The 23,272-nt window shown below is 43.8% G+C and overlaps 1 protein-coding gene across 1 annotated transcript; it reads left to right on the top strand.

Annotated features, from left to right (window-relative positions):
* The first annotated feature begins 710 nt into the window (after positions 1 to 710).
* On the top strand, positions 711 to 9,942 carry lrit3a (info leucine-rich repeat, immunoglobulin-like and transmembrane domains 3a). Its single transcript, XM_036943048.1, has 4 exons — positions 711 to 1,013; positions 2,145 to 2,611; positions 7,818 to 8,123; positions 8,326 to 9,942. The coding sequence occupies exons 1-4, from the start codon at positions 898 to 900 to the stop codon at positions 9,360 to 9,362; spliced, it is 1,926 nt and encodes a 641-aa protein (XP_036798943.1). The 5' UTR covers positions 711 to 897; the 3' UTR covers positions 9,363 to 9,942.
* Positions 9,943 to 23,272: the final 13,330 nt, after the last annotated feature.

The raw sequence follows: 23,272 nt of genomic DNA, 5'->3' as shown, positions 1-23,272 counted from the left end.
GGCTGCTATTTATGGTTCAGGCTAGGCCTCTGCGTTCCAGTGAAGGGAAATCTTAACGCTACAGCATACAATGCCATTCTTCCCACGCCACCCCGGTCACCCCCAACCCCTCCACTCCGGTCCCCTCCATGAGGAGATAAATCACGCCCCAGACTACAGCTTGCAGCCTTGGGTCACTCGGAGATCCCTCACGCAACTCTTAGGAAAAGGCCCAGCCCAGTGTCAGCAAGGGTAGGGCTAGTGCCATACCAGTAAAGGTTAGAAGAGCGTTAAGGGAGGAGAAAACAGTGGTGGGAGTGTGTGTGTGGGAGGGAGGGAGGTCTGGGCTAGGTGGACTGGGTTGATGAAGGCTGTGGTTGTGTGAAGGGGGGTTAGGGCTGGGTGGACTGGGGTGATGAAGGGGGGTTAGGGCTGGGTGGACTGGGTTGATGAAGGCTGTGGGTGTGTGTTAAGGGGGGTTAGGGCTGGGTGGACTGGGGTGATGAAGGGGGGTTAGGTATTGGTAGTCTGGGGCGATGAAAGCTGTGGGTGTGTGGGGGTATCCAGGGGATCGGGTAAGGGGAAACCTCCCCGCCAAGTGTGCTAGACGATTAGTGTTTGTGTCCCCAAGGCTGATTTCTATCCTCCCTGTCCTGGCTTGCGTGACCTAGTCAGCCCTGTGAAATCCTCCACTAATCTGGCCTTACTGTCCTCCCCTCCCCCTTCTCCCATCCTAACGATGGGTCACCTGTAAGCACTTCTTATGCATGCGGGACTTTGGGACTATTCATATTTTTTCCTCTCTACAAAAGACGAGAATTATTTTTGTTCAACCTTTCTACCTGAATTCAGATGTCTTTTCCTCTCCTCTTTCTCTTGACCTTGTGGTGTGATCGTGTTTGGTTGATTTGGTGAACCATGCATCTTCTTCTCTACGCCCATGTCTTCCTGTGCTGCTTCAGTGTGGCCCATTCCTTCTGTCCTTCCCAGTGTACCTGTGTTTACCATGGACGGAGTGATGGAACGGGGACCAGGTATTTACCATGTTTCTTATAGGAGGTTGTCTTTACATATTTTCTTATAGTTGAATCTGGACCATTTTCCACAGATATACAGTATCACTATCTTTTTTAAATGATCCATGTATTTTGTATTAGTATTATAACCCCCTGTCCCTCTTAGTATTATAACCCCCTGTCCTTCTTAGTATTAGAACCCCCTGTGCTTCTTAATATTATAACCCCCTGTCCTTCTTAGTATTATAACCCCCTGTCCCTCTTAGTATTATAACCCCCTGTCCCTCTTAGTATTATAACCCCCTGTCCTTCTTAGTATTATAACCCCCTGTCCCTCTTAGTATTATAACCCCCTGTCCCTCTTAGTATTATAACCCCCTGTCCCTCTTAGTATTATAACCCCCTGTCCGTCTTAGTATTATAACCCCCTGTCCTTCTTAATATTATAACCCCCTGTCCTTCTTAGTATTATAACCCCCTGTCCTTCTTAGTATTATAACCCCCTGTCCCTCTTAGTATTATAACCCCCTGTCCTTCTTAGTATTAGAACCCCCTGTCCCTCTTAGTATTAGAACCCCCTGTCCCTCTTAGTATTAGAACCTTGTGTCAGACCTCTTAGACTTTGAATTATGAGTTCAGTAGAGGAGCACTTTTTCTCAATACCTATCCCATGTTTAGGATGACTGCATCTCAAGAGTTGGGAACAGAGTATGGAGTTGTGAAAAATAATCATAGAACAACTTTTCTAAAGTCCCATAAGTATGTATGTAATAAGTATGTAAGACATGAATTGTGGAAATGGAAACACAAAGTGCAGAGCTCTTCAATCATGGTCCGTTTTCTAGGCTTTTGTCCCAGCCCAGCATTAACGCACATGACTCAAGCTATTAAGGGCTAGATGATCAGATGAATCAGGTGGTTTAGAAGGCTACTGGGCCGGAACAACACCATGTGGTTCTCAAGAACAAGAACTGAATAACCTTCCAACCCCTTCTGAATGGTAATCAGTGATCTGACTGGACTGGATAGGTGAACGCTATGTAATGGAACTCTAGCTTTGACCTGTCCAGAAGAGTGATAACTCCATGAAAGGGGGAAGTACATTTTTTTATATATTTAAACTGAGCCAAAGTATTTTGTTCCTCTCAGATCTGTGCTGTGTGATGACCCAGACATGTCCGACATCCCCGTAAATGTCCCTGTGGATACGGTCAAACTGCGGGTAGAGAAGACAGGCGTGAGGCGCATCCCCACCGAGGCCTTCTACTACCTGAACGACCTGCGCTACCTGTGGATCACCTACAACTCTATCTCCTCTGTGGACGCCGCCGCCTTCTACAACCTCAAGGTCCTCCACGAACTGCGGCTGGACGGGAACCTGATCTCCACCTTCCCCTGGGAGTCCCTAAAGGAGATGCCTAGTCTGAGGACGCTGGATCTTCACAACAACCGCTTGACCAGCGTGGCCATGGAGGCTATCCCGTACCTGGTCAACATCACCTACCTGGATATCTCCAGCAACAAGTTGACCACTCTGTCTTCGGACCTCGTGGATATCTGGCCGCCGTTCAATGGAATGCCCGTCTCCTCCAGCCTGTCCCAGAAAGTGGTGCTCGGTAAGAGAACTGATAATGAAGTGTGAGTGGGTTATGTGGGGCTGAGGGTTTAAGGTTAGGACTTTGGGCAGGGGTGCACAACCTTTCACCCTCAAGAGCTACAGATGTAGGATCTTATTTTGATCACCCCGATGCTTATTTGATCACCCTGCATTGCAGGAACGCTGCAATGCAGGGTGATCAAATAAGCATCGGGGTGATCAAAATAAGATCCACGTAGATCCAAACTTGTAGTGTATTTGAGTTTTAAAAAGAGTTCTGAAGTTTGTAATTTTCCATTAGAAATCTATGACTTGATTTTCCTTTACAAAAAAATGATTTACCCCTACAAAATGTCAATTAATAATAATTCACATTACATTTCCTGTTGCTGCATAATTATTTTCCTGCTGTAGCAAATTAAGATCCTACATCTGTACTGGTTTTGCCGGCTTTTGCCCTGACTACAACACGTGCTTCTACTGATCAGCTACTCTTCAGGAGGACACACCTGAGATTAGCTGACCCACATGTTAGAGCAGGTCTGGAGCAAAACCCTGAACTCACAGTGGCTCTCCAGGAGGTGGGTTGGCCACCCCTGCACTAAAGCAGTGTTTGGTGATAACAGAACATGGCACTGGTCTGCGTAGGAGTTTTGGGTTGTTACGTAGCCGTAAAGGGCGTTTGCTGACGAACATTAGGAAGTTGTACATACATGAAATCCATGGCAATTGTTATGACAACACCTCAACGTGATGTCACTTTTTGTCTGGCACCTGGACTGTAACGCAATGTGTTTACTTAGTGACGGTTACATTTAACCCAAAGGCATATTTCCACCTTCACATTGAGGTTCCAAAACATATTTGGGCTGCTCTTTATTTGGAAAATCTATCTATAGATGCTCAGCAAACTATCAATAGACTATCACCTACACGTCCACAACGCTTGGACTTCTATGTGCTGTAGCTGCAGGTTAGCAGGGCAACCTATTTTAGATCCACCTCATAAGCAGCAGGGAGTTAAAGTTATCATGCAATGATAGTCCCTTTCTAAACTTTGGCTTTGACAAATCTAATTAGTTATCTTTCCATGCTTTGATTTGTACAAGCATGCCATGTATTTTGGGCTTCACACTGAATCTCACAGAATGTGGGAAGGTGTAAGCAGGCCCTCAGATGTACCCAGGTTTTCATTTGCATGCCAGATGCTGAGTAGAACGCTGATGTACAAACCGACATATACAGTACATTGTAGAGAGCATTCGGATACAAGACAAACAAATATGTACATCAATAAATAAACCGGGACTTGTTAAAGGGCATTCCTAAAACAAATCACATGTACAGTGTTCTTTATGAATGAAGTATAGAATTGATTATAAGTGACGATTGTCCATCTTTAAGAAAATACTCTCTCTTTCACTCTGTCTGAGAACTAGCTTGAGGAGTGAAATAATGTTCATGGGATGTTAAGGACCAGCTAGCTTATCCATGCTGAAAAAGCTTGTTCTATTCACTGGCGTACTGGAAGGAGAAACAAGATCAGCCTATCCCTAAGGAAGACACATAACATCCCATGTACAGAATATAGACTCTTCCCGTACCATCACATGATAGAATTAAACTAAAAGGCATGAGGGGTGTGGTATATGGCCAATATACCACGGCTATCGGGTATTGTTATGGATACAGCCCTTAGCCGTGGTATATTGGCCATACATCACAAACCCCCAAGGTGCCTTTTTGCTATTATAAACCGGAGGTTCTGTCAGCCAATCAGCATTCAATCTGCAGTTCAAACAATAACAAAGTGTACACCCCACCATGGTTTTGGTAAAAGCTGAGGAATGGGGCTGGAGAAATGTCAACACTCTCAAATTCATAGACAGAGCTATGGATGGAATGACTGACCATCCATGATGTCACAATATAGTTTTAGGAAAAAGGAAAAAGGAAACCGCATACTGCTCTTGATAGTATCACTGATCTTTAATAAGTTTACGTATCGGCCTCACAGCCTTCGTCAGAGCTTTTGTGAATTTTTTAAAATTTGCACCATTATGTAGACCTAGCCCCACCCACATCTGTTCCACACATCGAAGGGGGTTGGAGGCGAAGGGAAAAAAAACAAGTGCTACCAAATATAGCAATATGCATTTCATAAATATTACAAAAGTGTATAAATAAGACATATGAAACACGTCTGTAAAACCACAATGAGGACATAGCAAGTTTTCATTAGTCATTGGGTACATCGTACGAACAACAGAGTAATCTTAAATAGGCACATAATTCATGTTCAAATTCACAACATGACATCATTAAGTCCTTTAGGAAATAATGTCTGGAGGGTGAAAATCCCAAAACCTTTTCTTTTACTCAGAGTATTATGAATATCACCTCCCTTGTCTGATATCTTAACTTTCTCTATGCCACAAAATCTAAAGGTAGAAATGTCATGCTTCAGGTCATTGAAATGTACTGTGACTGGATAATCCCTGTTGTTTCTCCTGATTGAACTTTTCTGTTCACTAATTCTCTGTTTGAGAGAACGAGAGGTTTTACCGACATAGCAGAGCCCACATGGACATAGCAGAGCCCACGTGGACAAAGCACAGCCCACATAGACATAGCAGAGCCCACATGGACATAGAAGAGCCCACATGGACATAGCAGAGCCCACATGGACATAGCAGAGCCCACGTGGACATAGCAGAGCCCACGTGGACATAGCAGAGCCCACATGGACATAGCAGAGCCCACATGGACATAGCAGAGCCCACATGGACATAGCAGAGCCCACGTGGACATAGCAGAGCCCACATGGACATAGCACAGCCCACATGGACATAGCAGAGCCCACGTGGACATAGCAGAGCCCACATGGACATAGCAGAGCCCACATGGACACAATATAATTTTAACCATGTTGAGGCAATACAGTGTTTGTCTAAAATTAAAGTGTTTACAAACAATTGAGCAAAAACAGCTTATATTTAGGGGTTTTATGGGGTAAGACAATTGAACTAAGCTCATGGAGTATTTATAAGTAAAATTCTTCAAGAATCAATGGTAGACTGTACATCATTCATTCAGAAGTGCAAAAATATAACAACTACAAATTGCTCCTTTAAAAGAACAGGATACAACACTTTGGTATTCTGGGAAGAAAGTCAACACCAGGTTTAGAGTTTGTGTTTGGGTTGTCCCCAGTTAAGTACAACTAATCTGGTTAAGGATAAGGGGTTTCCACAATACACATGCACTTCCACATGCGTGTGTGTGTGTGTGTGTGTATGTGTGTGAGCGTGCATGTGAGTGAATGAGTGAATGAGTGAGTGAGTGAGTGAGTGAGTGAGTGAGTGAGTGAGTGAGTGAGTGAGTGAGTGAGTGAGTGAGTGAGTGAGTGAGTGAGTGAGTGAGTGAGAGAGAGAGAGAGAGAGAGAGAGAGAGAGAGAGAGAGCGAGAGAGCGATTGTATATGTGTTTGAGTGTGTGTTTGTACAGTAGCTGTGCTTCCGTTAGCTTGTGTGTCTGTGTGTGTGTTCTGGGAAAGTGTCTCTACCCTCCTTTCACACACATGTAACATGCTAGTAACTTAATGTCATTTGTAAGAGATGATATGACTCCAAATTTGACACGTCTGACCCTCGGTCTGGGAAATCCCATTATTAGGGTAATAGAAGGATGGCTCAGTTGTAACGACTGTATTCATACCTATATATATTTTTTAAATAGGCAAGTCAGTTAAGAACAAATTCTTATTTGCAATGATGGCCTACACCGGCCAAACCCGGACGATGCTGGGACTCCCAATCACGGCCGGTTGTGATACAGCCTGGATTCAAACCAGGGTGTCTGTACTGACACCTCTAGCACTGGGATGCAGTGGCTTAGACCGCTGCGCCACTCACAACTGAATGAAAACACTAAGTTACACATGCTAGCTGTACAGAAAATTAACAGTGTATAGTTTTTTTTCTTTAATTTTGGTGGGAAAATAGATGAACATGGAATTCATAGCATAAAAGTAAAGATACCTTATTAGAAAATGACTCAAGTAAAAGTGAAAGTCACAAGGTAAAATAATACTTGAGTAAATATCAAATAGAATCTGGTTTTAAATGTACTCAAGTAAATGCTATACATCAAATTTCTTACATTAAGCAAACCAGATAGCAGGATATTTTATTTTTTTGTATTTTATTTACGGACAGCCAGGGGCACACTCCAACACTCAGATATCATTTACAAATGCAGTATTTGCATTTAGTGAGTCTGCCAGATCAGAGGCAGTAGGGATGACAACGCATTATATTGGTGCATGAATTGGACCATTTTTCTGTTTGCCTGAGAATTTGAAATGTAGCGAGTACTTTTGGGTGTCAGAGAAAATGTATGGGAGTAATAAGTACATTACGTCTTTAGGAATGTAGTGGAGTAAAAGTAAAAGTTGTCAAAAATATGAATAGTAAAGTCAAGTACAGATACCCTAATACTACTTAAGTAGTACTTTAAAGTATTTTTATTGAAGTACTTTACACCACTGTTTATTCATCTTTACTCCCACATTTGTCAACGTCAGTAACCCAGTTATTCACACATTTACAAACAACTATCAAAGTGTTTAATAATGATTCATAAGATAATTTATGACATGTTAAATATAGGTCCTTATAAACCATGTATTAACCATTTAGCAGTCTTTTGCGTGGCCTAATGTGTGTTCTATTTATACTTTATAAATACTTTATACATTTTTTGAGTGACCAGTGGAATTTCTCACAAAAAGACAGACATGCCATTGGTTGTTTAGCAACAAAACCGATGCGTGTGCAACTATAGGGCAAAGCAGACACCCTTTTTATTTGCCATGCGAAAAGCCTTAACTAATGATTGTTTATATGGGACAATATTAAACATCTTATGAATGGAGTAATGATTAGTAAATTATGAATAAACTTTTTACCAATCAATTATAAATTATTTGTTACATGGAGTTGTAGTAAAGTGCTACCATTTGTATAATTTGTGTATCAGCTAGGAGAGACTGGGATCCACTCTTTGAGTTTGTTTACATTCGCAGCCAAATTACTATTAGCATTGATAATTGTTAGCATGTTCCTCATCTCTGAAGCACTGCATGTTCCTAACCTTTTTACAAATATTAATGTACATTTTATTTAGCATAACTATCACAAACATTTCCTCTCTTGTCCCCTCCAGGTATTCAGGACAACCCGTGGATCTGCGACTGCAGGATCTCCAAGCTGATCGAGCTCTCCAAAATGTCTGACACATCAGTGGTACTAATGGATCAGTTCCTGTCTTGCAGTGGGCCTGAGAACCTGGCAGGGGTTATGTTCCAAAGGGCAGAGCTGGACCAATGTCTCAAACCGTCTGTCATGATGTCAGCCACCAAGATTACAGCCTCGTTGGGCAGCAATGTGCTTCTGCGCTGTGATGCCACGGGTTACCCCACACCTACCCTAATCTGGACCACTTCAGATGGCTCACCTGTCAACAACACAGGTATCAACAGTGAGACCTTTTTATTTTAAGAAAAGGAATATAGTGTCTTATTCAACATGGTTATTAAAAATAGTTTTAGATTATTTCGAAATTGATTTGATAGGATTTGCTTTTACTCTACAGTTGATCTTTGTGTTTCATTTAAAGAATGTCTATATCTTGGCGATTACTAAGTCTTGGCATTTTCATGATCTACCTACAGTTGTCCAGGAGTCTCCGGGAGAAGGTGTCCGATGGTCAATCATCAGCCTAAATGGGATCTCGTACAAAGACGACGGGGAGTACAGCTGCAAGGCTAAGAACTTCGCCGGTAATGCAGAGGCTGCCATCAGCCTGTCTGTGGCAGGTTATGTCGCTACAACCATGCCCCCACAGAGGTCCAATGGAGAGGCTGGAGGGAATAGCCCATCCACAACATCCTCTGCTCCGTCAACTGACTTCTCCAACTCCCCTAGCACTCTGATTACCACCACCACCCCAGCCACGACCACACTGCCACCCGTTCCCACCAAGAAGAAACTCATGCCCAGCAATGTGCAGCAGAAAGCCCCACCCAAACCATCCAAGATCCAGCAAGGCAGCGACAGGATGCTGGCGGCGGATCAGAGCAAAAAGAAGGACGCTTCTAAGTCTGTCCAAGATCTCGAGATCGTGGAGGAAACGGCGGACAGCGCAGTTCTACTCTGGACGGCAGACGGTTTGCCGAGCGATGCCCCTCTCACCGTTGTGTACTCTACTTACGACGATGAGGACGACTCCAAAAGGACAATGGATACTGATGCCGGGAGTGGCAAGGTCCTTCTCGAAGGCTTAACTTCTGGAATGAGGTACCAGGTTTGTCTGGTTGCCAAGGGAAGTGCGGCGGGGATAGACCCCTGCATCAACTTCTTCACCCTGGACATTGTTGAGGACGATGCCGAGAACCAGCTGCTGATGCTCATCAGCGGCATTGCCTGCGCCGTGGCTTTACCTGTCATCGGTCTGCTGGTCTACAAGATCCTCTCACTCTACTGCCAGGGCAGTGTGCCAGGTTTGGACGACGAGCTGTCTAAAGACACGTATTTGAAGTTTGAGACGCTGTCGATGAAGCAGAGGACCTTGAACGCTAATCCCAGTGAATTGTGGACCCACAGGCAGACCGAGGAATCCCAAGAGAGGATGCTCCTCTTCTCCAGGTCCAGCATTGACTCACAAATGACATACAGGAGTGACAGTTCCAGGTCAGAATTTCTGTGCTAGCACTAGATGAAGACTACATGGCATCACTGATTGCTGAAGCCTTCATGTCTTATTTTTTTAACCACACTTTGAGATTTGGTTTGTCACAATACCAGTATCGCAACATTCAGAAGTATCGTGGTAAGAAAAAAAAACATGTTCTAAATGCTTTAGGAAAACAGCCCTAATACTGGAAACAGACAGCATCATGACAACTCAATTTTAAGATTGCTGTCTTTGCAGCTCAGCACTTATTCACATTTATTATCACATTTATTCTCAGTTTAATGCAATTTTCCATAATACCATAATGAAATCATCTGCCACAGTGTTCACTATGTCTTGCTTCTTTGTCACTATACACCACACCAGGTTTAAACAGACTAGACATTCATTGATCTCAATATGGTATAAATAGACATGCCGACTATCCAACAACACGTTGATTTAAACTGCTAGCAATGGTTCACTCAAAAGTCAAACCTTCAAGCTAATTGTTGCCTTACTTTACTAAAAAGCTTTCTCGAACCCTAGTATATTAGAATATTTGTCTTGCCCGACATACAACGCAACAGTTTCTGTGTAACGTATTGTTTTTACTTGTACATACAATGGTATTGTATTCTTCTTTTTAATAAAACAAATCTTTGTGTATTTCATGTCCTCATATTTCATATAAGCATTTGGTATATATGGCAGTGTTGGTCAATGTGAAATACCCCTTACAGTGCTGTCATCGGCTCTCTGTACAACAACTCCACTATTGTCTATGAGGTGTGATATTTCCCAATGTGATCATCTCTGGTCTTTAGCCATGAGGAATAGGATTCTGTGCTTTTTCCTCACTTGAGCAACAGGTGTGTCAGTGGTATAGATAGCGTTCAAACGTTTGGGGTCACTTAGAAATGTCCTTGCTTTCCATGAAAACATACATGAAAAGAGTTGCAAAATGAATAGCAAATATAGTCAATACGTTGACAAGGTTATAAATAATGATTTCTAATTAAAATAACAATTGTGTCCTTCAAAATGTTATTTCGTCAAAGAATCCTCCATTTGCAGTAATTACAGCCTCGCAGACCTTTGGCATTCTAGTTGTCAACTTGTTGAGGTAATCTGAAGAGATTTCACCTTCGCTTCCTGAAGCACCTCCCACAAGTTGAATTGGCTTGATGGGCACTTCTTACGTACCATACGGGCAAGCTGCTCCCACAACAGCTCAATAGGGTTGAGATCCGGTGACTGTGCTGGCCACTCCATTATAGACAGAATACCAGCTGACTGCTTCTTCTCTAAATAGTTCTTGCATAGTTTGGAGCTGTGTTTTGGATCATTGTCCTGTTGTAGGAGGAAATTGCCTTCAATTAAACACCGTCCACAGGGTATGACATGGCATTGCAAAATGGAGTGATAGCCTTCCTCCTTCAAGATCCCTTTTACCCTGTACAAATCTCCCACTTTACCACCACCAAAGCACCCCCAGACCATCACATTGCCTCTACCATGCTTGACAGATGGCGTCAAGCACTCCTCCAGCATCTTTAAAAAATGTTCTGCGTCTCACGGAATGTTCTTCTTTCTGATCCGAACACCTCAAACTTAGATTCTTCTGTCCATAGCATTTTTTTCCAATCTTCCTCTGTCCAGTGTCTGCGTCCTTTTGCCCATTTTAATCTTTTATTTTTATTGGCCAGTCTGAGATATGGCTTTTTCTTTGGAAGTCTGCCTAGAAGGCCAGCATCCCAGAGTCACCTCTTCACTGTTGATGTTGAGACTGGTGTTTTGCAGATACTATTTAATGAAGCTGCCAGTTGAGGACTTGTGAGGCGTCTGTTTCTCAAACTAGACACTCTAATATACTTGTCCTCTTGCTCAGTTGTGCACCAGAGCCTCCCACTCCTCTTTCTATTCTGGTTAGAGCTAGTTTACTCTGTTCTGTGAAGAGAGTAGTGGAGAGCGTTGTATGAGATCTTCAGTTTCTTGGCAATTTCTTGCATGGAATAGCCTTAATTTCTCAGAACAAGAATAGACTGATGAGTTTCAGAAGAAAGTTCTTTGTTTCTGGCCATTTTGAGCCTGTAATCGAACCCACAAATGCTGATGCTCCAGATACTCAACTAGTCTAAAGAAGGCCAGTTTTATTGCTTATTTAATCAGGACAACAGTTTTCAGCTGTGCTGAAATTGGTCCCTGTACACCTATGTAGATATTCCAATAAAAATCAGCTGTTTCCAGCTACAATAGTCATTGACAACATTATCAATGTCTACACTGTATTTGTGATCAATTTGATGTTATTTAAATGGACAAAAAATAGCTCTTCTTTAAGAATCAAGGACATTTCTAAGTGACCCCAAACTTTTGAACGGTAGTGTATTTCTCAACATTACAACCCTTCCTCTGTCTTTTCTGTCGATCCCACCCTGATCTCCACTTCCACTGTCTCACAGTTGTTACTTAGTGATTATGTGGATGTCTGTGTGTCCACCAACATGCATGTGGCTGTGTATTTGAGCATGTAAATATTAGAATGTATCCGCTTATGACCCATGGGTGTTCCTCTCCTATCCTTTAGCCCCACTGGCTGGCTGCACAGTGAGAGAGCGGGACCGTAATCAATGGGTCAAGTCCTACTGTGTGCCTGAAAAGGCGTTGCCATAAATCCTGATCACATGTGTGGAGCTAGAAAGCCATTCCCATGGATACCCTGGCCTATGCCACCCTCTGCACGTGTCTGGGCACTAACCGCCATACCAGCTATTCCATTAACATGACAACACCCAAGTTGTTTGACTAACAGATGGGTTGAGTTAGTGGGACCTGCTAGTCTTGAGCCCCCCCCCTTGAACACTTTACCGTGTTATTACTTCTGCATTCGTGAAGGATCCGTGTAACATATAATATTTATAGGTAAACACTAGTTATAGTAACACAGTAATAAGGACCCTAGTTCGTTTGTTACCATGTCCCACATACATACTTAAAATCATAGGTAGATGATTAATGTATGATTAATTTGGTCTACATGTCAACATTGTTTAGCATCAGATTGGGCATACCAACAAAACAGTGAACAGTGACACAGTATTCCAAGGTGCACTCCATGACATTTCCCAATACATCATAGTGTTCCGATGACAACGAGAGTTCAATATGTGCAGTATTTGACCTAGACTGACCTAGACTGACCTAGACTGACCTAGAGTGACCTGGAGTGATATATGTCTTTCAAATGCTATCAACAGGGGTGAAATCACGGGGCAAAAGCCATTGAGCAGGCACATTTCTAACTCAACTCAACTACAGCTGGAGACACTGAGCCCTTCCCAGCCTTGTTAGCCCTCCTACAGCTACTTACAAAGCCACTTGTGACACTGCTGCTAACAATATGCTAGTCATCCTGGGTATGAATAGTGGTTTGGATGGTGGAGTCTGATGATGGCTCTCCTGAGTAAGCAGAAAACATGTCTTCCCCACTTTTCCGAGTTCCCCCGCTTACTCATCCAGCCTGATTCACTCAGGGAGAGGAAGATGCTTATACAGGATAGAGAGACACACATACCGGGTACACATTCTAATCTGAACACACACACTATCTGGACAACAGGTTACATGACTGTCTCTGGTGGAGGATATGGAGGGAAGTGGATAACACAACACACCACAATACAACACAACTAGCGTTCATGTTTTGGACCGTTTCACCGGGTGGCAAGACAACGGTTGTCTCAGCTATTCTTTTGCCACTTAAAAATAATATATTGGAATCACCCAGTTAACAGTTTCTCTTCCAAACAACATGACATATTGATATTTTAGTGTGATATAACATTACATGCCAAAGAAAAAAATGTAATGTTCTACTATTTCAATCAATATTACTCTGCTTGAAAGATACAAACGATCTCACACATAAGATATCGTACAAGCCAGACTGTCCAAGACTGTCTTCACTGACATATGAGGATGTTCACCATGTGAAAGGAGAGTGTGAACGCACATGTTGCTAAGAGATGACTGTTTAATTGGGAAAGCCAGAGCTGCCTTGAACTCCACCCCATTAGGGCCATATGAAGAAGCTTTTAGCCAGCAACATTGATTCAACAAAGGTATCAACACAATGGTGTACTGTGTTGACATATTCTATTGAGATCATGTTGCATTAGGGCAGCTATCTGTGTTTGGCACTAGAGTAGTTCATAATTAGATATCACTTGTAGATTGGTGTATATCATTGCTAACTTCTCAGTATTCTTCCCATCAGGTGTCAATCTTTTGGGATGTTTGTGTCCCTGGATCAAGTCTACTACACTGATGTGAAATCCTGGACCATACGGCAAGTCAATTAGTACTCAGGGGGTGAGGCAGAGAACGTCAACCTAAAGTGAATGACCCACAATAATCACATCCTAGATGTCAACGACTCTTACATTCCAGGCTCCTACTTTTGCACATGTCCCAAGGGTTATGTTCTGCTGTTTGATAGGAAGACCTGCCAAGGTAAGACAGTGCTGCTGAACTACTGATTATCCTATGCTGCTCCTTGACCAAAAGTGGTATTGTCTTGTTGATTTGGAAAGTGTGGTTATTTAAACTCATTCACGTAAGCAACAAACACTTTGTTGTACATGTTGTGTTTTTAGACTTTGAGATTGTGTGCAAAGGGAGTTTGTTTTCACATAGAAGTACTCATCACTAGTTCCAACCAACATCAGTAGTTCCCACATCATATGGTGTGGTATTTGTACACATTAATTCTTACACAGCCTTTTGTGGTATTTGGGGCCCCTGTGTGACAGGTATGAGAACCCTGTTTGCTTCCCCTTTGTAATATGAATCAAAGCCCTGTTTGGGTCCCCTTTGTGACAGGTATCAAAGCCCTGTTTGGTGCCCCTTTGTGACAGGTATCAAAGTCCTGTTTGGGTCCCCTTTGTGACAGGTATCAAAGCCCTGTTTGGTGCCCCTTTGTGACAGGTATCAAAGTCCTGTTTGGGTCCCCTTTGTGACAGGTGTTAAAGCCTTGGTTGGGGCCCCTAGACCTTACCTTGACCCCTGAGGCCTAATAAAAGAGAAAAGACAGACAGAGGCTAGGTGCCAACTCTCACTCAGGTTATATAGGTAAAATCACAGAAGTGGAGGAGACTAAGTCTTGTGACTGGCTGTATATAAGAGTATTGGGGGCCACTGGAGAGTAAGGTGTAAGGTAGACAGAGAAAAGAGAGGAAGAAAGGTCAAGGTACAAAATGTTGAATGTAGGCTGTACCATGTTTTTAAGCTGATGCAGAATATGCTGTTTTCAAGAAGACCTTGAGCCAAAGTGGTCTTAATCATCTCGAAGATGACTGATTCCTACGCAGAAATTGAATTCTTATTGTGTGGTAGATATGTATTTACATGTAGGGTATATGGTAGCTTAATAGCTTTTAAATGCTAGTGAATGTAGGCACTCTGTGTCAATGGCTTTGCAACGCTCAAACCTTCAGCGATGCATTCAATTACTCATGAGAAAATTGCATTACTAGATTACAATCAAACCCAAGTTAATTGGTTTAACCTACATCCTAGAATTATGACGACACAAGAAGGGTACTGTATAGGTTACTGTATAAGCACTGCAGTGAGAGTTTGTTTGCAGTCAGCTGCAAAGCAGTTAAGTACCTGGTAACTGTGTCAACCTGCATAGTAGTTACAGTGTTTCACTCTTTGTGTAATTACATTGTAATTACATCGTTTAAGGGTCTTAAAATAACATTTACAGTGCCTTGCGAAAGTATTCGGCCCCCTTGAACTTTGCGACCTTTTGCCACATTTCAGGCTTCAAACATAAAGATATAAAACTGTATTTTTTTGTGAAGAATCAACAACAAGTGGGACACAATCATGAAGTGGAACGACATTTATTGGATATTTCAAACTTTTTTAACAAATCAAAAACTGAAAAATTGGGCGTGCAAAATTATTCAGCCCCTTTACTTTCAGTGCAGCAAACTCTCTCCAGAAGTTCAGTGAGGATCTCTGAATGATCCAATGTTGACCTAAATGACTAATGATGATGAATAAAATCCACCTGTGTGTAATCAAGTCTCCGTATAAATGCACCTGCACTGTGATAGTCTCAGAGGTCCGTCAAAAGCGCAGAGAGCATCATGAAGAACAAGGAACACACCAGGCAGGTCCGAGATACTGTCGTGAAGAAGTTTAAAGCCGGATTTGGATACAAAAAGATTTCCCAAGCTTTAAACATCCCAAGGAGCACTGTGCAAGCGATAATATTGAAATGGAAGGAGAATCAGACAACTGCAAATCTACCAAGACCTGGCCGTCCCTCTAAACGTTCAGCTCATACAAGGAGAAGACTGATCAGAGATGCAGCCAAGAGGCCCATGATCACTCTGGATGAACTGCAGAGATCTACAGCTGAGGTGGGAGACTCTGTCCATAGGACAACAATCAGTCGTATATTGCACAAATCTGGCCTTTATGGAAGAGTGGCAAGAAGAAAGCCATTTCTTAAAGATATCCATAAAAAGTGTCGTTTAAAGTTTGCCACAAGCCACCTGGGAGACACACCAAACATGTGGAAGAAGGTGCTCTGGTCAGATGAAACCAAAATTGAACTTTTTGGCAACAATGCAAAACGTTATGTTTGGCGTAAAAGCAACACAGCTGAACACACCATCCCCACTGTCAAACATGGTGGTGGCAGCATCATGGTTTGGGCCTGCTTTTCTTCAGCAGGGACAGGGAAGATGGTTAAAATTGATGGGAAGATGGATGGAGCCAAATACAGGACCATTTTGGAAGAAAACCTGATGGAGTCTGCAAAAGACCTGAGACTGGGACGGAGATTTGTCTTCCAACAAGACAATGATCCAAAACATAAAGCAAAATCTACAATGGAATGGTTCAAAAATAAACATATCCAGGTGTTAGAATGGCCAAGTCAAAGTCCAGACCTGAATCCAATCGAGAATCTGTGGAAAGAACTGAAAACTGCTGTTCACAAATGCTCTCCATCCAACCTCACTGAGCTCGAGCTGTTTTGCAAGGAGGAATGGGAAAAAATGTCAGTCTCTCGATGTGCAAAACTGATAGAGACATACCCCAAGCGACTTACAGCTGTAATCGCAGCAAAAGGTGGCGCTACAAAGTATTAACTTAAGGGGGCTGAATAATTTTGCATGCCCAATTTTTCAGTTTTTGATTTGTTAAAAAAGTTTGAGATATCCAATAAATGTCGTTCCACTTCATGATTGTGTCCCACTTGTTGTTGATTCTTCACAAAAAAATACAGTTTTTTATCTATATGTTTGAAGCCTGAAATGTGGCAAAAGGTCGCAAAGTTCAAGGGGGCCGAATACTTTCGCAAGGCACTGTATCTAGCTTTTAGCGAGTTGAAAAGAGAAGCACGTGTGCATCAAACACGGAAAATGCGGGATAGACATCCAGCAAAACAAAACGCATATGCATCTGGTGGACATCGGGCATCAGGGTGGTTCTTACCGGACTGTCTAATCTGTTATATCCAGGGCCTATTTATATCTTGGCCTTATGTAGCACTTTGTTACAGAACCGAAAGTTTGGTGTACTTCAAGGGTATGCCTTGACGCCACAACTGATTCCACTGCTACTGTGCAACCTACAAACAACTAAAGCAAGCCAAAGGACAAGGCCATTCACCCTGAACTGAGTTGCTTTACTGTGAAGGCAGCTCTCAGACCGAACACACACACACTCATCCTTATAGTCAGTGTTACGTAAGGGGTGAAATCTCCTGCTCCAGCTAATACAGATCCAAGTTACACATCAGGTTAGCCAGCACTGTATATGTTTTTTCGATTCCAGGTCCATATCTAAGACTGGGATAATAAAATGAGAAATGGGACTGTAACAAGTTTCAACATGGTCTCATTAGAATAAATAACAATAGCAAAATCTAACCATTAAGCAATAAGGCACAAGAGAGTGCTATATTTAAGCAATAAGGGCCAAGGGGGTGTGGTATATGGCCAATATACCATGGCTACAGCCTGGACACAGCCCTCAGCATTGGTATATTGGCAGCATATTAGCAGTGCCTTATTGCCATTATAAACTGTTTACCAATGGTTGGTACATTATTGAAGATTTATGTTAAAAACATCCAAAAGATTGATTCTATACACCGTTTGACATGTTTCTCTGGAACTTTTGGACATTTTGTCTGCTCCTAGTGAACGCGCTTCGTGAGGTTGGATTTGTTTACAAAACACGCTAACAAAAGTAGCTATTTGGATATAAATGATGGACATTATCGAACAAAACAAACATTTATTGTGGAACTGGGATTCCTGGGAGTGCATTCTGATGAAGATCATCAAAATTAAGTGAATATTTATAATGTTATTTCTGACTTCTGTTGACTACACAATATGGCGGATATCGTTTTGGCTTGTTTGGTCTCTGAGTGCCGTACTCAGATTATTGCATGGTTTGCTTTTTTTTAAAGCTTTTTTGAAATCTGACACAGCGGTTGCGTTAAGGAGAAGTGTATCTAAAGTTCCATGCATAACACTTGCATTTTCATCAACATTTATTATGAGAATTTCTGTTAATTGATGTGGCTCTCTGCAAAATCACCAGACGTTTTTGGAACTACTGAACATAACGCGTCAATGTATACTGAGATTTTTTTTATATAAATATGAACTGTATCGAACAAAACATACATGTATTGTGTAACATGAAGTCGTACGAGTGTCATCTGATGAAGATCATCAAAAGTTAGTGATTAATTCTATCTCCATTTCTGATTTTGGCTGGAAAAATGGCTGTGTTTTTCTGTGACTTGGCTCTGACCTAACATAATCGTTTGTGGTGCTTTCGCCGTAAAGCCTATTTGAAATTGGACACTGTGGTGGGATTAACAAGAAGTGTATCTTTAAAATGGTGTGACATACTTCTATGTTTGAGGAATTTTAATTATGGGATTTCCGTTGTTTTGAATTTAGTGCCCTGCACTTTCACTGGCTGTTGTCATATCGATCCCGTTAACGGAATCTCAGCCCTAAGAAGTTTTAAGGAGATAGAACAAAAATCATGGATTGCTGTCATTCCTTGTCCATCGACTGCTTACAGGGTAAAGAAACCAATTTGTAATTTGTCATTTGGGTGAACTATCCATTCCAGGCGGATTACCAGGACGTGTACTCAAAGCATGCGCAGACCAACTTGCAAATGTCTTCATTGACATTTTCAACCTCTCCCTGACAGAGTCTGTAACACCTACATGTTTCAAGCAGACCACCATTGTCCCTGTGCCCAAGAAAGCGAAGATAACCTGCCTAAATGATTACCGCCCTGTAGCACTCACGTCGGTAGTCATGAAGTGCTCACATCAACACCATCATCCCAGGAAACCCTAGATCCACTCCATTTCGCATACCGCCCCAAAAGATCCACAGATGACGTAATCTCAATCGCACTCCACACGGCCCTTAATTAACCACCTGGACAAAAGGAAAACCTACATGAGAATGCTGTTCATTGACTACAGCTCAGCGTAGTGTCCAAAACACCATAATGCCGACAAATCTCATCACTAAGCTAAGGACACTGGGACTAAACACCTCCCTCTGCAACTGGATCCTGGACTTCCTGACAGGCCATCCCCATGTGGTAAGGGTAGGTAACAACACATCTGCCACGCTGATCCTCAACACTGGAGCCCCTCAGGAGTGCATGCATAGTCCCCTTCTTTACTCACTGTTCACCCACAACTGTGCGGCCAAGCACGATTCCAACACCATCATTAAGTTTGCTGACGACCTAACAGTGGTAGTCCTGATCACCGACAACGATGATACAGCCTATAGGGAGGAGGTCAGAGACCTGGCAGTGTGGTGTAAGGAGAACAACCTCTCTCTCAATGTGAGCAAGACAAAGGGGCTGATCATAGACTACAGAAAAAGTAGAGCTGAACAGGGCCAAGCTTCCTGCCATCCAGGACCTATGTACTAGGCGGTGTCAGAGGAAGGACCAAAAAATTGTCAGACTTCAGTCACCCAAGTCATAGACTGTCCTCTCTGCTACCGCACGGAAAGCTGTGCCATTGTGCCAAGTCTGGGACCAAAAGGCTCCTTAACAACTTCTACCCCCAAGCCATAAGACTGCTGAACAATTAATAAAATGGCCACCTGGACTACTGACCCCTGGACTATTGGTGGTGATGGGCCTTGGTTTTGAAAGCATTCTAATTACCCTTTCACCCTTTTGGATGGGATTACAGCTGACTTCAAAAAGGGATTTGAGGTGGGTAGGGGTTATGAGCATTTTTGTCCACTAACCATCTGGCTTTGTCCAGAGAAGACACAGTTGTTGCCAAAAGTTGTTGTCATCCACACATGACTTACTTAGGCCCATAGCTACTCAGGGAACATAGGCCATTGACAGATCCACTCCACTGTCCTGAGCAGTCTTTTCCAACTCACTCCACTGTCCTGAGCAGTCCTCTCCAACTCACTCCACTGTTCTGGGCAGTCCTCCCCAACTGTTACTGAGTGGAGGGTTTATTGCTGTCATTGAGTGGAGGGTTTATCAGTATTATTGAGTGCAGGATTTACTGCTGTTACTAAGTGGAGGGTTTAACGCTGTTACTGAGTGGAGGGTTTATTGCTGTTACAATAAGTGCACAGGGCGAGACCCAGATGCAGACACAGGAGGCAGATGGTTCGAGTCTGATATTTATTATAATCCCAGGAGCAGGCAAGAAAGTGGTGGTGGACAGGCAAAAGATCATAAACAAGGTCAGAGTCCAGGAGGTACAGAGTGGCAGGCAGGCTCAAGGTCATAACAGGCAGGCGGGTTCAGAGTCAAACCAGGCAAGGGTCAAAACCGGGAGGACTATCAAAAGAGAGATAAGAAAAAGCAGGCGCATGAAAAAACATGCTGTGATTTGACAAGATGAACTGGCAACAGACAAGCACCGGAAATAAATACCCAGGGACTAATGCGGAAAACGGGTGACACCTGGAGGTGGGTGGAGACAATCACAAAGACAGGTGAAAACAGATCAGGGCGTGACAGTACTCCCCACCCCCCTTTAGGGGCGCCACCTGGTGTTCTACCTGGGCTCATACCTGGCTGACCAGGGTGCCGGCGGTGAAAGTCAGTGATGAGGGCTGGGTCCAGGATGTCTTTAACGGGAACCCAGCACCTCTCCTCTGGCCATGACCCTCCCAGTAAACCAGGTACTGGAAACCCCTGCCCCGTGGTCAAACCCTGACAGGTAAGCCTGAAGGATTGAGCCAATTCCAGGACCTAAGGCTGGGCCGAATGAGGAACGAACATCCATTTAGCTGGGCCCCCCCCAGCGTTCCCCGCTGGGAACGTTGTGCCTTGCGGACCAGAGCCGTAATAATACCCCAAACAACCGAAGCCGGCAGGGAGGATGGTCTCAGATTCAGGGGGAGTGGCAGTGGAACTGTACAGACGGGAGAGAGCGTCCGGCTTTATATTTTTGGACCCAGGGCGGTAGGAGATGGTGAAAATGAACCTGGTAATTAACAGGGCCCAACGAGCTTGGGTTGAAATGATTGGCATGAAGGCACAGGGATGAAAGCACAGGGATGAAGTTTTGGTCCTGGATGGATCGCTGGGAAAGGACGGTCCCTACTCCCACGTTGAAAGCGTCAACCTCAACCACATACTGAGGAGTCTGGATGGATGAGGATGTGGGCAGTAGTAAATCACTGCTTTAGATCCTCAATATCCTTGTCCACTGCTGGAGACTATGTGAATGGTAACTTGGGAGAGGTGAGTGCAGAGAGGGGGGCCGCCAGGTTGCTGTAGCCCAGAATGAAACGACGGTTTAAATTAGCAAACCCCAGACACCGTTGTAGCTGCACCCTGGACGTGGGAGGGGGCCAATCCACCACCGCTCTCACCTTTTCCGGATCCATCTGAACATTCCCTTCAAAGATGATGTATCCCAGAAAGGCGATAGTGGAGTGATGGAACTCGCACTTCTCAGGTTTTACAAAGTGTGGTGCCCAGGAGGAGGTCAATAGCACAATCGTAAGGACTATGTGGAGGAAGGGAGGTAGCACGAGCCTTGCTGAAAACCTCCAGGAGGTCATGGTACTCTGTGGGACCACAGAGAGATCCGAGGCCGTACTCAACCCTGGAGGCAGACGTTCCCGGGGAAGGCTGCGCCGCCTTCAGGCAATGTAAATGGCAGAACGGGCTCCATCCCCGGATTGAACGCGTGGTCCAGTCAATATCGGGGTTGTGCTTCTAGAGTCAAGAGAATCCTAAAACAATAGGGATGTGGGAGACTCAATGAGGAGAAGCTGTATTGACTCACTGTGGTTTCCAGATACCCGCATATTAATGGGAACTGTGCTATGCGTGACTTTCAATGGAACAGCCGTCCAGTGCCCTGGCATCCATGGAAACGGAGAGGAGTTGTGTAGGGATTCTTATTTCCGATACCAGGGTAGCATCCATAAAACTCTCATCTCTCCCAGAGTCAATGAGCACATGGAGAGACTTAGACTGGTCTCCCCACAGCAAGATCACATAAAAAGGAGTTAATGGGAATTAGAGGGTTCCCAGTCAGGCTCACCTATGTACTTGTACCTACTAAGGATTCAGGTCTCTTCACTGGGCCGATGGCTATGTAATGCCCTACAGAACCACAATACAGACAACTACTGGAGCTTAGCCTGTGTGAACATTCCCTAGATGATAATCTAGCCCTTCCCAGTTGCATAGGTTCCAGTGTTTCCGACTCACCCGTCGTCGATGATTCTCAAGGGAGCTCGGGTGGCCTCGGATCCTCTCTGAAAAACAGCTGTTGGGGACTTCCGAATTCTTTCGGAGTTGAGTGAGTGGATGGACGAGTGTGACCTAGGCCAGACCTCCTCTCAGTTCTGTGTTCCCGTAGACGTCCACTCAATCCTAATGGTTAGGGCGGTGAGGGAATCGAGGTCCACCAGTAACTCCTGGGCAGCTAGCTCATCTTTTACCACCTCAGATAATCTGTGACGGAAAATATCGAATAGGGGCTCCGGATTCCAGGCACTCTCAGCGGCCAACGTGCGAAAGTCTACAGAGGTGGTGAGCTGCCTATGAGCTAACGTTCTGATTTGCTCCATAATAGCCTTGAACCCTTGGTCGTGGCGTTCCGTCAGGGAACCTCCCAATGGTGGATCCCTGCAGGGAGACAGCGTGGCAGAGCTGGTCCAAGTCTGCTGGGTCTGTCATGGCCAGCTCGTACTATAAGGGCACAGGGCGAGACCCAGATGCAGACACGAGAGGCAGATGGTTCAACAGACAAACAGGGAACCCCAGAATAAATACCCAGGGCCTAATGGGGAAAACGTTACTGATAGGAGGGTTTCTTGCTGTTACTGAGTGAAGGATTAGTCATTGTTACTGATTGGAGGGTTTATTGCTGTTACTGAGTGAAGGGTTTATTGCTGTTACTGATTGAAGGGTGTATTGCTGATACTTAGTGGAGGGTTAATCATTGTTACTGAGTGAAGGGTTAATCATTGTTACTGAGTGGTGTGTTAATCATTGTTACTGAGTGAAGGGTTAGTCATTGTTACTGATTGGAGGGTTAATCATTGTTACTGAGTGGTGTGTTAATCATTGTTAATGAGTGAAGGGTTAGTCATTGTTACTGATTGGAGGGTTTATTGCTGTTACTGAGTGGAGAGTTTATTGCTGTTACTTGGTGGAGGTTTTATTGTTGTTACTTGGTGGAGGGTTTATTTCTGTTCCTGATTGGAGGCTGTGCCATTAAATCTCTCCCTGTGTGTGTATGGATCTCCCAGGCTGCTCTTCTTCAGACCGAGGGGGCTGTCGTCACACTCCCACCCTGGTAGTTGGAAGTGTGACACTCTGCCTGTGTGCCAGCTCCACCAAGACGGCAAACGCTGCACAGC

This window comes from Oncorhynchus mykiss, chromosome 14, assembly GCF_013265735.2.
Source record: "Oncorhynchus mykiss isolate Arlee chromosome 14, USDA_OmykA_1.1, whole genome shotgun sequence".
In the NCBI taxonomy this organism is placed as follows: Eukaryota; Metazoa; Chordata; class Actinopteri; order Salmoniformes; family Salmonidae; genus Oncorhynchus; species Oncorhynchus mykiss.
Note: the sequence above shows the minus strand (reverse complement) of the source record. Positions and strands in the feature narration are given on the sequence as shown.

Bases quoted from the DNA above. Each gene is read 5' to 3' on its own strand.
- lrit3a (XM_036943048.1), top strand. From the start codon at position 898: ATGCATCTTCTTCTCTACGCCCATGTCTTCCTGTGCTGCTTCAGTGTG. The intron at 2,612-7,817 runs GTAAGAGAACTG...TGTCCCCTCCAG, and splicing joins GTCCCAGAAAGTGGTGCTCG to GTATTCAGGACAACCCGTGG. The intron at 8,124-8,325 runs GTATCAACAGTG...ATCTACCTACAG, and splicing joins CTCACCTGTCAACAACACAG to TTGTCCAGGAGTCTCCGGGA.